Source organism: Megalops cyprinoides, chromosome 1 (assembly GCF_013368585.1).
Source record: "Megalops cyprinoides isolate fMegCyp1 chromosome 1, fMegCyp1.pri, whole genome shotgun sequence".
Taxonomy (NCBI): Eukaryota; Metazoa; Chordata; class Actinopteri; order Elopiformes; family Megalopidae; genus Megalops; species Megalops cyprinoides.
In genome coordinates, this window is record NC_050583.1 from 35365486 (window position 1) to 35381181 (window position 15696).

Consider the following 15696-nt stretch of genomic DNA (forward strand, 5'->3'; position numbering starts at 1 on the left):
GAATGCCGGATACCATTCGGTAAGACAAAGCAATGATCGTTATGCCATTACCTGTAAGATACATTCAAAACAGTAACCTGGTACAGTGTCTGGAGTAAAGGCAATTGTAAGAATCATGTTAAATATGCGTACTCTGGCCATGATGAAGGCTAGGCTATTTCTTTCATATTAGTAGGCTAAGTAACGTTCCACACAATTGATTAAAAAACAGCTTATGTAGGCGACTGTGTCAATAATAGTAGGCCTACGAAACATTTCAAAGCCAAATTTGGAAATGAATATAAGTGTATAATGAAGTTATCTTGTAATGGTGTTCCTCTCAAGCATTTTTCTTTTATTTTTACAGCTAGCTAAGGTTACAAATAACCTTAGCTTAATTATCATGCTTCACACCGTAGACCTATGTTTTTTGATGCTGTTGATAATGTTCTTACGATTTATTATTCATTCTGCAATGCATATTAATATGAAAGCTCCACATCTACCTCACAGTAAACTAATAAAATTTGTTTCTTGTAAATAGCAACAGGTCTCTTTCTATGTACGTAATGTTTATATGTGTAATTTTGACAAAACCTAACCCCCCCCAGACCTCACTATTTTTCAAACCCTGGTTACGGCCATGGGAGATGGACTTAGACTTGATCTGTTAATCCACTGAAAGGGGATTGATCCACCGCCATTTCCGGAGGTCTCTTTCTTATCCCCTTTTTTAAGATTCTGTTCTGCTGCATGGATGCATCAAACCTACCTATTCTGTATAACTCCAAGAGCTGCAAGACCTCTGCCATGCCCTCCTGCAGATAAAAGTTGACATCCTGTCAACACCTGGAGCTTTTTTGTTGGTTCTGGGAGTATACGGCTGGGGTGAGCTCCCAGAGACTCAACTCAGGTTCATTTTCTCATGAACAACCAACTATCAGAGTCATCAGCTGGATACATATCGTAAAACCACCAGTACCATCTCCAAGACCTCTTGTTCTTCATGACACAGGTGTTCCACACAAACGTTATTGTTTTGTATTCAGACTGTTAGAGTGAGACCAACCCTGACCTATGCTGGAACCTGACCAGAAAGAGTCTCTTGCTTTCATTTCTCTATTCAACTAACTGTTCAGTTTATAGAAAGTCATACTGTATTTCTGTAAAAGGAGAATGTTGGTAGGATGGTTAAAGGGGGCACTGTACTGTATGTCATTTGGCTGCACTCTGAATACTGTGGGTATTTATCATAGCTGTTGATAGTGACATGTTGGATATTGGTTATTAGAAGAATGTCTTCATGGACCAATTGTTCCCTGTTTTCCTTGCATATTTAGTCAATATTGTATGTCAATGTTTTGCCCAAAAACAATTATTTCAGCGCACTGTCTCTCCAGCCATGTACCTGCTCATTGGTTTTTTCCTCTTTCATTTTTAACTGACCAGTGAACCATTCCCTAGGAGGACACAGCTAATCTTAATAATATATTCTCCTCATGCCAAGGGAGCTGACTAGACCAGGCTCCAATTGCAATTGCCCTTGGAGATCTTTAGTTTAGAGTCAAGGGGTGGCTTGCTTAATTTTTGGGAGTACTGTTAAAAGCGTTTGGGTAAGTGAGTTTTGTGTGTTTGTCCAGTAGCTCAAAATGATTGTTTAATAGGATGCATCTTGCAGAGGATGATTAGTTAAACAGGTCATTATTCCAAGAACTGAGAGGCAGTGTTGGTAGGCTGTCTTGATCAGGGCTGTCCTGTGGCTTTGCTTTCACTTTGTCTTTTTACTGTTTATGTATAAGTCACTAGCAGCTTGTTCTGTTCAAATGTGTGTGTGTACAGGGGATGGGGGTACAGGGGATTGTTAAGCAGAAATGAGGGTTTTATGCTTGTGACACTCAATATTTACAGTTTATAAGATCAAACAGATATGAACTGTGGAATTTTCCACAATGCTTTTAATATAAATATTAAAAATATTTATTCACTAAAGTTAAGTCAAAGTCAAAGTCAAAGTTTAAGTTTATTGTCATATGCACAGTAAAGAAACAAGTTCCCTGTACAATGAAATTCTTCCTTTGTCTTCCACTTATGAATGCCGTTAAGAGTAAAGATTGAATCATCGATTAAATCATCGGTATGTCATTCATGTTATTGTTTAGTTATTTAATTAATTATATTAATTGTTGTAATATTTACCTTAAATATTTAACTATAAAATAAATGTAAATGACCCTGCCTAATTATTAAAGACAACAGTAAATGACATTATACATTTCTGGTTATTTGCCAGATTTATTATTGACATGCAAATTGCAGCACACCTTGCTAAGATATATATGTCAGCAAATACATAATATACATATATCTTAATTCGGCCACTGTTAACCCACTTGTTCCGTCATTAAAAAGAATTATGATGTTTTAATTTAAACCTACAGTGTTTCAAACAAGAAACCATTTTATTAGCCTTTTCTAGTAAACTTGTTAGTTTACTACACCCTGTTCATTGCTGCCAGCAGCAGCAGTTTCGTAGTGAACCCAACCTGCTTCTCACATCACCTCAGCAGGATAGATCGTATCATTGACCATAATAGGAAAATATGAGAAAGAAACCGCAAAATAGTCCCAAGTTTAGCCATTTATTGTGTGGTTGTATAACATTGTATCTCAATATTGTGTGTTCACATGAGGAAATGTTGGTAAGGAGTCAGACTTCATGGCCATTATGTTTATTTCTGTGGGACACCCAAAAAAGGGCTTAAGTCTTTCAGCTGTGTTGGTATGGTGTATGCCCAGCCAGCCCATAGCTATGACATCCCAATGTATCATGTAGAGATTTCATTATTAGCATGTTTAGAACATGTTGTTGAAGTTTAGATGACAAGCATTCAGATAAAACATTTAGCTAGAACTAGTGCCAAGAATTTATTTATAACATCTATTTATATGCATTATACATCCATTACACCCCTTCCATTTAAAGTAATGTAGATTAGCGGTGCCACAGATCCTGGCATGGATTCCACATAGAGTGATGGGCGGACGCAGACTGTGAGCCCTCTGTCTCATGTTCAAATGCTCTGTCTGGGTTGCAAGCATAGCAGATGTTACCATGGTAACACAACATCATACAAATTGCAAATCACAGTCAGGAAAATGGCTTTATTAGTACAATATATATTTAAGATATTTCTACAGTTTGAGCACGGTAGCTGTTAACAGTGGTGATGAGCATCTCTGTAGTAAATCACTGCTTCACACCCTCTTCCTTTTTGCTGGCTTGATGTGAGGACAACTGTCCTTGCTGCAGGAAACCCTTTTCATTGGTCTCTCTGTTCTTCAGACAGAACTGTTTGATGGCTATTGCATGTTTACCACTTCTGTACGACTCAGATGCTTACATCTGAGATGACAATAGTCTCCCTGACAGTATTTTCTTCTCCAGGGTCAAGAGTATTTGGGTGTTGGGTATTTTAGTACAAATCTCTCAGGTCCGGAAGAGCTCTTGATTGCATGAACTCATAGCTACTCTGGTCAGGAAGTGGGTCAGTGTATGAGCTCTTCTTGGCTCCGCTCAATAACCTTGATAGAGGAATCCTGTCTCTCTCACCCTCTGCTGGTGTTGATGTAGTATGATGTCCAATCTATCATACCCACAAAGTGTTTCCCTTTTTTGAAAGGGCGTTTGCGTTTATGGAGTTTCACATGACATAGCTAACCCCATTATTGCCTTCATACAGAACAACACCATGTGGCATCTCCTCCCCCATGGCCATACCCTTTCCAGGTCCTTTCCATCCACCCCCCCTGTCCAAGCCCACCCCCTGTTCCAGAATGTATAAGAGACTACCCTGAGAGACAGACAAATGGTACTTTGCTCCAGAGGCACAGACAGAAGAAACCAACAGCACACAGAAGAGAGTGCCCAGCATTAAGATGCCTGTCAGAACACCATCAGCCACAATCATACCTGAATCTCAGAAGCCAGGTAGGAACTAGTTATAACAGCTTTTTGTTATGAGTCGATTTGCAAATTGGAGAGTAGTGAGTTCTTAGGGTCTGTTTCTCTCTTTTGCAGTCTTCACTTAAAAGCACTAATTGGTCCAACCTCATACAGTCACATGTCACATACTGACCACATGGCAGGTCTTATTTTTTAGAGCCCACCTTCACTTAGTTTTGCGTTAGTAAAGGCCAGATACTGTTAAGTTACTGGTGCAAATCCTGGCAGTGATTTCTACTGATTAAACCTGTGTGTGTTTTGCTCAACATTCTGCATAGATGTGCTGGTTATGTTTCTGTATAAAAAAACTCTAATTGGCAGACCTGCAGCTGGATATATTTAATCAGGTCAGTGGGTTAGTGGGTTGTAAGATGAGTTGACCCCTATGACACTTTTTCACAGCTCGTCCAAGTTTCTCTCAATTTTCTGGCATTAGCCATTTAGATGCACACCTGTTTCTCTTGAACGAAATAGAAATACTTTAAGCTAAAACAAATATAGAGGCACACATATACATACTCTGGCTTGTCCATATGGAGAAATGGGATATGAGGAAATTAAGAGACAGCTGTAGGTTCTCTGACTTTTTTTTTCACTGATGAGTCTTTTTTCTTTCAAAACCTTCTAGGAAATATGTATAAGGTGAATACATAGATGAAAAGACAACCATATAGATAGTTTTACCATGATTCATCTATTGCTGATTTTTACACATGAACTTTCTCTATAGGAATGTATAGGAATATTTTTCTGTAGCATTTGGCTTCTGTGTTCATGTTAGCAACAATTCATACAATGTGCTGTTATTCATTAACCATGGTGATAATTTTGAATATCTGTGGAAGGGGAGGTGGCAGTTTAATGTGAATTTATTGTGAAGGTGTTTCAAGTTTAATATTAATTTAAATATTGTAGCAATTACCTCAAATGTCTGTTTATAATTCAAGATTATTCAAAGAAGTCTTTTTTTTACTTAAAACACTCTTATTCATGTAGACTATTCTACAATATGTTATAGCAAGGGGAAAGGAACATCCTGGTCACACATTTATGTCCACAAAACAGGTACAAGTAACTATAGACTGGAAAAAGAGTCTTTCATTTCTCCTAATTACATTGCAAACAACAAATTGTAGTGTTGTCTCTGAACCATTGAATAATAATCTCCCCACATATGTTTGCTATTTGAGAAGACTTGTGTGTGGATGAAATAAAAAATATTTATCCTAAGCTGTTGAATATGGTACTGACTCGCCTTGTATAACTGCAGATGTAGTAAAGAGAAGAAACCTCCAGCAGAAGAGATAAATCTGTTTTTACAACTAAATACACGCAAGGTTTTCCCATTTCATGTTGCTTTAATTATCTATTACATCTAAAATAAACATTTTGTGAAACATGGGCAATAATTTGTAAAGCAAATCTGGCATTGATCTCCTTTGTTCTTCTTATCATTACTTTCCTTGTATTTCAATTACCCTCTTTTCTCCTTCAAAGGAAGAAAAACAAAACCTGGACTTGCTCCTGTTGGTAAGAATTAGAAAAGAGGGACATGACATCACTAAATGCAAGCCTCTTCATTATGAATATAATCTCATTGTTAAACTAAAAATATATGGTCTGATTCAAAAAAGTGATGATTTTCACATAATAAACATTCATGGCATGTGTATTAAATATATAACATGTCATATTTATTATAATAATAACTGGTCTGCATTGTCAGTTATTGTGCATTTCCAGTTCATTTTGCAGCTGTCAGTGTCAATGTGCTACTGTGTCCAGTCACTGAATGACAGTAGATTTATATTTTCCACCACAGAAAAAAATCCAGTCTATGATCCAAATATTCCAGAGCCCACAAGCAGAGCTGAGCTCCTGAAATGTAAGACAATGCCTCTTTAATTCAGTGTATTTCTTGGTAACTTTTATAAATTAAATTTATACATTAGTCATCAGACTTACCAGTAGTATTACAGCATATATTTCTCCCTTTCAGATGATACCCAATGCTGTTTCCCTTATTTTCTCAGATTGGATCAATCTCTCTCTGGATGAAAGGACTGCCCAGAAGTTGCTATGGATTTCAGAGGGTGGTGCCAAGGTGTCCCGCCTGACTGAGGAAGTTTGTCCCTACCTGGACAGACCAGAGAGATATGACCACTCACCACAGGTAAGTCTGTGTCTCATTGTTGGTATTATTATATTATCAATGTTGTGAATACTCAGCTGGTTTGTATGAAAAATGCTAATCCTTCCTTTCTTCATCTCCCTCTCTCATTCTCCAGGTGCTCTGCAAGGAGGGTTTATGGGGTACAAGAGGATACTGGGAGGTGGAGTTTTCAGGTTGGGTTGTCATTGGAGCCACATATGAAGGAGCAGGAAGAAAGGCCCATGATGGGCCCTGTGGCCTTGGAGAGAATGATGAATCCTGGGCTTTGGGTTGGGCAGGATCCTGCTATCATGTTTGGCACAAAGGGGAGAATGTTGAAATCCTGGGGGTCCCCTACTCTGCCACTCTTGGGGTGTACCTGGACCAGCCAGCTGGTATCATAAACTTCTATGTGGTGGAGAGCAAGCAGGAAGGAGAGGAGGGTACAGGGAAGAAAGAGGTTAAGCCCCTTTACAAGTTTCAGGCTCCAATAAAGGAACGGATTCTGCCAGGTTTCTGGGTCGGGAGAATGTCTTCCTGCCTGATACTTAAGAAAGAGGAGTGAGGGGAGAAGAAGTGAAAAAAAAATAGGAGAAGGGGAAAGGAAACATTGAGGGCAAGGGTGGGTTACAATAGAATAGAATTTTTATATGTAAGGGAAGGGGAAAGGAGGAACATTTAAAAATAACTGAGAATAAAGGATCGAAGAAAATAGAAGGCAAGGGAGGAAAGCGAACAAAATTAACCAATTGCCAATAGCAGTATTATTGTGTTATCAAATGTATTGTCAGTGGATGACTCAATGCACAATTACATATGCACTCAGAAAGAGTTTTACATTACTCTGCTATTACACAGAGATCTGTTGGGTTTTAAATAAAGAATTATAGTGGTCATTCCATTCCAAGTAACTGTCAAAATCTAACAAGCTTCATAGCCACTTTAGACTGGAATTGTCCTCTAACTGTGTGGTGGAAGATTGGGTGTAATTTGCTGTTCTACTACATAAGGGTGCCCACATCTGCATGTTCATAGGGTTCCATGCTGGTTCAGACTGTTAAATGAATGGCAGATGAATAATTCTGTCCAGTACAGCAAATCTGTATGTATGATTGTTAATTAGGGCAAACTAAAAATGCCAATTCATGCTATAATAATTTCCTTGTGTAGAACTAAAACAACAACAACAATAATAATAACAATATATGTTGTTGTAATAATTTATTTGGACAACAAAATTAATTTAAAAAATTAATTTTGTTGCATTTTACTATATTTTCTAGTTTTCATTTAACTGTATCAGTTGCACTCCACTTTTAAGAAAATGTATGTCTATTTTAAATGTATTTTAAAAGTATTAAGCTGGGATATATACAATAAAGCATGTATGTTTAATTATTTAATTGAACACCTTTGATCATTCTCATGTATGTGTAGTGAAGTGAATGAATATGTCCTATAAATAAAAATGTATGTACAACCAATATTTGAGTGCTTTTCTCAGCACATCTGTATTTTGATTCTTTTCTTCAGCTCCTACTTTCAGCCACACATGTATATTTTCACTAGAAACAACAAGCTAACACAAGATGACTAAACTACTAGTAGTAAGGAGTAAGTGTTCAGGAATATTTGTTACAAAGTTTAAATGGGAAGGTCATAGCAGGTAAATGAATATAGCAAGTAAATGTCAGTTCACTCCGATGCAGTTCTTTTTGAATAGATTAGTTTTAAGAGAGAGCCAGGAAGTCATGTTGCTGTAGTGTAAATTCCTTTTGGTCACAGCCAGTAATTTCTTGATGGGTATTTATTAGAGATATGGATTCAAGTAACATGACTTGGACATAAAAGTGATTTGATTCTGGCCACCTGTGATTTACCTGACTGTTGCAGCCTGAGACTTGAGACTTGCCCATTGTTACTCAAAACATAATTCAAGACTTATGACTTGAGAATCACTTGGAACATGAGTAAGAGTGATTTAGTGCCATGTCTGGTATTTGTCCTTGTTCTGTTCAACCCCACAAGGGGAATAAAATGTCCTTTGGCTCTTTTGGTGGCCTGGCACTATGTCTCTGTTTAGGATATTTTTGCCGTCCTGCAGAAACAGCCCTTTGGATCTTTCAATGAGGACATTTACTTTCAAACTCAATTTTCAAAGTCACATCTAAAGACTTTGTGTAGAAGTCTAGTTGATTTGCATTTAATTTATATTAGAGTAAAATGCTGTAGTATTAGTTATGCACATATTTATTTATTGTTTTAAGTGTGTTATGAATAAAAGCCAATTTTTTTCACCTGGCATGCACGTGATACGTTTTTCACATTACAAAATAATGTAATGTGCATTTGACATGGTTTTTATATGTTTACATGACCATACAATCTGTACTCAGCCCTCACCTTTTCTCTCTTTATATGCAATCTCTTGGCTCTGTCATCTCCTTCCACGGCCTTTCATACCACTTTTATGCTGATGACACGCAACTCTTCCTGTGTTTTCCGTCATCTGACACACAGGTTTCTGCACGCATCTCAACTTGCCTGAAAGACATCTCACAGTGGATGGTGGACCACCGACTAAAGCTGAACCTGGCTAAAAACTGAGATTTTCATCCCATGCAAGTATTCCCTGTTTCAAGACCTCTCCCTCAACATGGACTACAAGGCTTATCACCAATAGCGCTGTCAAAAGCCTTTAATGTAATGTTTGATAGCCAACTGTCCTTCACCTCTCAGGTTACAGCGGTGAGCCAGATGTGCAGATTCTCAGATTCACCCGTAGCTCAATATTCATTGCAGCTCCTAGTTCAGGCCCTGGTCCTTTCATGCATGGACTACTGTAACTCCCTCTTTACTTGTCTTCCTGCCTATGAGATCAAACTCCTACAACTAATCCAGAATGCAGCTGTATGACTTGTCTGTCTCCCCAAATGTAGTCAAGCCCCCCCCCCCCAATTTACTTCATTGGCTTTCTGTTATTGCTCACATCAACTTCAAAACCTTGGTGCTGGCAAAAAGGACAGTGAATGAGACCTATAATCAGTCTTCAAACCAAATGTTCCATCAAGATCGCTATGCTCTGTGGGGCAGCTCCGGGTCACTCATCTCAGATGTGATCCCTGTCTGTACTGGTCCCCAACTGGTGGAATGAACTTCCCATGGGGGCCAGGACAGTGGAATCACTGGCCATCTTCTAAAGCAGACTGAAGACCCACCTCTTCAGACTGCATCTTGGTTCCACCTCAGTCCCCGCCCCCTAACACCTGCTAGTATTTGATATCTATTTTACCTGTAGTATTGTCATGTATTTTGAGTTCTTTGTTGTAGTGACTGTTGTATCTCAGTATGCTTGGCTTCTGTTACCTAGTCAGATCACACAAGTTAGCTTGTGGTGCTATACTTATGCTCACTGGTCTGGGACTGTTGTTAGTCTGGTCTGACACTGTCTCTCATTTGACTTGAATGGATATACTTATGTCCTTTTGTGCCAGAAGTCACTTTGGATAAGAGCATCTGCTAAATGCATGTAATGTAATGCAGTTGATTACACGCTACAGCCAACCAAACTCAGAATACCCTCCTCCAACAGTAATACACACTCTGTATGCCTCTGTTCACTCACAGTTGAAACTTCAGCAAAGAGCTTTACAAAAGACATTGTAGACTCTTACATTTCTCTTCAGTCAATGTTAATTTTGACAATACAGTTGGTTGATGCATATTCGGAATTATAAAAGGCAATTGTACATGCCTAGCGGCTCATATACAACAGGTACTCCAATTGCATTTCACATTTTAAGTGTAGGTAATTCAGCTATTAGACTTTTCTTAACATGTACTATTTTACTGATAAATGCATTTAAATAGTACATTTTTAAGAGAATTTCACAAAATGAATAAATGGGGCCTAATGATATCAATCTTTTCAGTATAGTGTGTTCATTTTGTCAATATTATTATTTTATTTTATATACCGAAAATAATACAATTAGACATGCCCCCAATGTTCACCAGTCCTCAAAGTTAGTTTATCCAAATTTTCTTGTAAACACATACAACACAGTTTGGAGGACCTTGACATTTCAAATGCTTATAACTGACATTTTAGACAGTCTTGATAATGAGCAGTTACTCATCATATGTTGTGCGTCATGTGGAACTGCAGCTAAACCCTATAACATACCATTTGTTGGTAAATATTGTTATGTGTTTTTTCAATACTTTGCTCAAATGCATAAGCCTCTAAGCCCAGAAAGTGAGTGCATTTCACATATGCTTTGAATCTTGGATGGTTTAACTACATAGTGAAAAGGGATTCTGGTTGTGTGACTTGATTTTGTCACCATACCCCATTCATCTTTCTCGTACACTATCTATTTAAGAATCCAAATAAATGAAGTATAGGTTATTTTTGACCTATTTTGATGTTGTTTTTAATATGTGATTTATGCTTGACTGCATCAGATGGTTTGTCAGCCATAGCGTATATGGTGGATACTGTAAATCCCCATATATTTATCATTTCACAGACATCTCCAAAATGTTGGGCAATAAACTCTGTTCACACAATACACTAAAGCAAAAATACCCTCAAGCATAAAGTGCAGCAGAGGGATATCACAGCACAGTGGAAAATGACTTATTAGTACAATAAATATCTGAAATTCTTACAATTTTACTATGGCAGCTGTTAGAAGTGGTCCTGAGCATTTCTACAGTATCTCCAGCCCTGTAAATCATCGCTTCACACCCTCTACCCTTTCGCTGGCTTGACATATGGACAACTGTCCTTGCTGCAGGAAACCCTTTCCATTGGTCTCTCTGTTCTTCAGACAGAAATGTTTGATGGTTATTGCATGTTTACCGCTCCTGTTTCAGATCCTTGCATCTGAGATCTCCAGTTCATGATGGATGGTCTTGCTGACAGCATTGTCTTCTGCAGGGTCAACAGTATTTGGGTGTTGTGTATGAATGTGTATTCATTTTAGTATGAATCTCTCAGTTCCAGATGAGATCTCGATTGCATGAAGTTGCAGTCTGCTCAGTAACCTTGACAGAGGAATCCTGTCACTCTCAACCTCTGCATCAATGTAGTCTGATGTCCAGTCAGTCATCTTACATACCCAAAGTGTTTCCCTTTTTCCAAAATGGTTTTTGCTTTCAAGGAGTTTCGAATGACATAACCAACCCCACTATTGCCTTCATACAGACCAACACCACGTGGCATCCCCACCCCCATGACCTTTCTCTTCCTAGGTCCTTTCCATCCACCCCTTTAGTCCAATCCCACCCCCAGAGTGTATAAGAGAGACAGACAAATGGTAGTTTGTCCAGGAGCACAGACAAGAAGAAACCACCAACATATTGTAAATAATACCCAGCTTTAAGATGCCTGTCAGAACACCATCAGCCAAAATCATACCTGATTCCAAGAAGCCAGGTAGGAACTTCCAATTCATCCAATATGCAAAAATATGAATCAATTTCTAAGTCTAAAATCTCATTGAACATCCTGTACAGTGTACCTGTATGTCTTCTCACTAATCATGCGACTATGTACATGCACTCCTAGTTTATTGTAATTTACTCTTTATTTTAGGTAAACTGCTAAACAGAAGCAGTCTACACAATAAATATGCATCTTCATATTGTAAAGGAATTATCCTGAAAACAGAGAAGTGGCATGCTCAAGCTCATGACTGTATGAATATTGTAACATCTTGTCTCCTGCAGTAATAGTCACACCCACTAGTTGCTCACACACTTTAAGACAGTCATAATCTCGGTACATGTGGTGCATGTCCTACAACTGTAACGAACAGTTTTTTTTTGTTTGTTTGTCGTTTGGGGAAAGACATGAAAATTGAAAATTTGGGAGAAATGAGCTTTTTGGGGTCAATTAGTTATACAGGAAACGGGCTGTTCCTCATACAGTGTGTCTTCTCTTTTAGTGCCCAGTGAGAGTCCACTGAGCTTTTGTTTTGTCAAGGCCAAACACTATGAAGTGACTGATGCAAATCATGGCATTAAAAATTAGCAGTGTTTACAGAGCTGACCTGCAGCTAGTTAGTTTTAACAAGCTCAATAGGTTGGTGAACTGCAGGGTACGTTGACCAAGCTGATATATTATCACTCCATTTTCATGTTGCTCTCAGTTATATAACCGATTTAGGTGCAGACCTTGTTTTCATTGATAGAACAGACATGAATTAACTTATACTTAGACTTAAACTTAGAACACTGTTTACACAGCCATACATATACACTTCTTTGGCTATTTAGAAGGGTGTGGAAAAATTAAGATGGAGTCCAAGACAATGTACACTTTTTTATCAAGATGTACATGAAAACTTGGTATAGGGTTGAAAAACCCTGAAATTTGCTTGACTACAGTATTTGACAGCTGAAGTTTTCAGGTACATATAAGAAAATGTTTGCATAGCTAAATATACAAGGCAAATCATAGAACAATCCTGGTGGCATAGGACAAGTTCCAGAATTTATGCTGAGTGAATTCATCAGCTCTAAGATATTGTAAGTATTTACCAAAAAATAACTTAAGCAGTTCAAGACTATCACAGGAGTCACTCTGATTTGTGTTCAACAGATCTGTCAAAATATTAGTAAAAGCACATCCTAGTCACACACAAAAAAAAACAGAAAACAGGTGCAAGTCATAAGATTATGAGAGATAACTGTAAAATATCTGTCATTTTTCTCAGGTATAGTGTTAACATTATAATATTGATCTGCAACATAACAAATTGTCAAGTGCAATCTCAGCTATTGAATGTGTCCAACACAAAAATTTTGCCAACTGAGAGGACCTGTTTGTGAATGAAACATTTAGCTTTACTATGGTGACAGCTGGGTAGAGAGTAGCTGCGTAAGTAATACATATGGTATCAGCTTAGTAAACTGCAGTCATTCTAAAGACAGAGATGAGAGCTATAATCTTGGGTCCCATAGTTTAGGTCATGTGGAAACTGACTCACCCCTCTCGAATTCTTCTCAATTTACACAAAAAGGACACAAAGTTACCTAAAAAAAGATCTCAGGTAGAAGAGTATAAAATAATAAAAAATTTCAGATATTCACAAGGTTTAATTTTTTTTTGTTTTATCTCAATGGCATTATTTTAATTTAAGCTTCTTTTCTTTGGTATTGCTCTTGTCTTTTCTTTTTATCCTTACTTTTCTTACATTTTACTTAAAAGGAGGAAAAATAAAGACTGGGCTCACTTCTGCTGGTAAGAAATTAGAAATCATTTTCTTGAACATCTTTCAAAGAATTTGATACTACTGTCACAGTGTGCTGTATGTGCCCTAAAGCTTTTTGTGGTGAATCATCATTTTGCAACTGTCAATGTGCCACTGCGTCCAGTCACTGAATGATATTATATTTTCCACCACAGAAAAAATTCCAGTCTATGATCCAAATATTCCAGAGCCCACAAGCAGAGCTGAGCTCCTGAAATGTAAGACAATGCCTCTTTAATTAAATGTATCCCTTTATCACTCTGATACATTAATTCTGCTGCAGATGTAATGCCATTTGAGCCATCACAGTACACAATTCTCCTCGTTATGTGATACCCAAAGCTGATTCCTTTATTTTCTCTTTTCTACTCATATTTTCCCTCACCCTTTTTCTTTCAGATTGGATCAATCTCTCTCTGGATGAAAGAACTGCCCAGAAGTTGCTATGGATTTCAGAGGGTGGTGCCAAGGTGTCCCGCACGAACGAGGCAATTTGTCCCTACCTGGACAGACCAGAGAGATATGACCACTCACCACAGGTAAGTCTGTCTTTCACTGTTGGTATTATTATACTGTTGTGAATACTCAGCTGGTTTGTATGAAAAATGCTAATCCTTCCTTTCTTCATCTCCCTCTCTCATTCTCCAGGTGCTCTGCAAGGAGGGTTTATGGGGTACAAGAGGATACTGGGAGGTGGAGTTTTCAGGTTGGGTTGTCATTGGAGCCACACACGAAGGAGCAGTTAGAAAGGCCCATGATGGGCCCTGTGGCCTTGGAGAGAATGATGAATCCTGGGCTTTGGGTTGGGCAGGATCCTGCTATCATGTTTGGCACAAAGGGGAGAATGTTGAGATCCTGGGGGTCCCCTACTCTGGCACTCTTGGGGTGTACATGGACCAGCCAGCTGGGATCATCAGCTTCTATGTGGTGGAGAGCAAGCAGGAAGGAGAGGAGGGTACAGGGAAGAAAGAGGTTAAGCCCCTTTACAAGTTTCAAGCTCAAATAAAGGAGCGGATTCTTCCAGGTTTCTGGGTCGGGTCTATGTCTTCCTGCCTGATACTTAAGAAAGAGGAGTGAGGGAAGGAACTGGAATTCAAGAGAAAGAAATGTGACTTTCAGGGAAAGGAAAGATTGGGGGTAAAAGATTGGGGCTTACAATAGAATAGACTTTTTTCATGTAGTGCAGAGGGAAGGGGCAAGAAAGACCTTTTCAGAAAAAGACTGGGTATAAAGGACAGAAGAGAAGAGGAGAAAAGAGAAGGGAGGAGAGGAAAGAGAACTAAACTAACAAGACCTCAATTAATATGTAAGTTACAGAATAGTGAAAATGGCTGGTGTTAATATTATTTTTATCATAGATTATGCTTCAAAAGCATGGAGGACTCATTAAATGAAAATTATTGCAATTCTCCTAAAATCAAATACTGTACATGCAGTAATGAATTTTAATATATTAACTATGTGCAATATATTTGCTTTTACGCAGACATACATCACTGTTTTATGCAGCCATAAAACATGTCCAGTAGCCTACATGTTCCTTGTCAAATGTATTGTCTGTGAGTCATTCAATACATGGATACATAAGCACTCGGAGTGAGTTATTTTCTATTACACCCAGAACCATAAATAAGGGTATGCTAGATGTCATTCCATTCAAAGAACCTTTCAAAATCAATTACCTTCATAGTCATTTTACACAGGAATAATCTTCTGTATCTATGGTAAAAGCTGGTTTTGTGTAATTTGGGGCTCTTTAAAATCCTGTTATGTACATCTGCATACTTTTAGTTGGCTTCCATGATGGATGGGACTGTTAAATATACATCAGATGTAATTTTCTGTCTTGTCTAGTAATTCTGTATGTACAATTGATTTCTTGAGAATATCAAGAAAAAAATACCAATGCCAAATACAAATTAATAGAATTAAATAAATTAATAGAAAATATGAATGATATAGTAGAATGTTATCTTTATTATTTTAAAAAATGTGATATATACATAAAATCACAACTTTGTACAATACAGTAGAACATACAGAAGTTTATTGTTTATTTCATTGAATAACTGAAGTGCTCACACTCATGGTTTTGTCATATGAATAAAATTGTATATTATAATCAATGTTTGATGGAATGTTTCAGTGTTTCAGTTTGAGTATCTTGTACACTGCTGCTAAACCGTATTTTGATGCTTTTCTCTTATAGCTCCTATTTGCTTTTCTTTTCAGCCACATGTCCATACTCTCACAATAAACAAAAATTAAAACAAGAGGCCTGCACAACAAGAAGTAATTCA

The 15696-nt window shown here is 37.8% G+C and overlaps 1 protein-coding gene across 2 annotated transcripts; it reads left to right on the forward strand.

Annotated features, from left to right (window-relative positions):
• Window positions 1-3865: 3865 nt before the first annotated feature.
• Window positions 3866-14473, forward strand: LOC118792369 (stonustoxin subunit beta-like). 2 transcript variants are annotated; one of them, XM_036550207.1, is made up of 5 exons: window positions 3866-3967; window positions 5480-5512; window positions 13552-13614; window positions 13796-13935; window positions 14045-14473. In XM_036550207.1, the coding sequence occupies exons 1-5, from the start codon at window positions 3916-3918 to the stop codon at window positions 14471-14473; spliced, it is 717 nt and encodes a 238-aa protein (XP_036406100.1). In that variant the 5' UTR covers window positions 3866-3915. The 2 variants fall into 2 exon arrangements, with proteins under 2 accessions (XP_036406100.1, XP_036406108.1); XM_036550215.1 differs by lacking the exons at window positions 13552-13614; window positions 13796-13935; window positions 14045-14473 and adding exons at window positions 5805-5867; window positions 6016-6155; window positions 6271-7359.
• The last annotated feature ends 1223 nt before the right edge of the window (window positions 14474-15696 follow it).

Excerpts from the sequence above, each read along its gene's own strand:
- LOC118792369 (XM_036550207.1), top strand. The coding sequence starts at position 3,916 with ATGCCTGTCAGAACACCATCAGCCACAATCATACCTGAATCTCAGAAG. Across the intron at positions 13,615-13,795 it reads CAGAGCTGAGCTCCTGAAAT|ATTGGATCAATCTCTCTCTG; the intron begins GTAAGACAATGC and ends TTTTTCTTTCAG. Across the intron at positions 13,936-14,044 it reads GATATGACCACTCACCACAG|GTGCTCTGCAAGGAGGGTTT; the intron begins GTAAGTCTGTCT and ends CTCATTCTCCAG.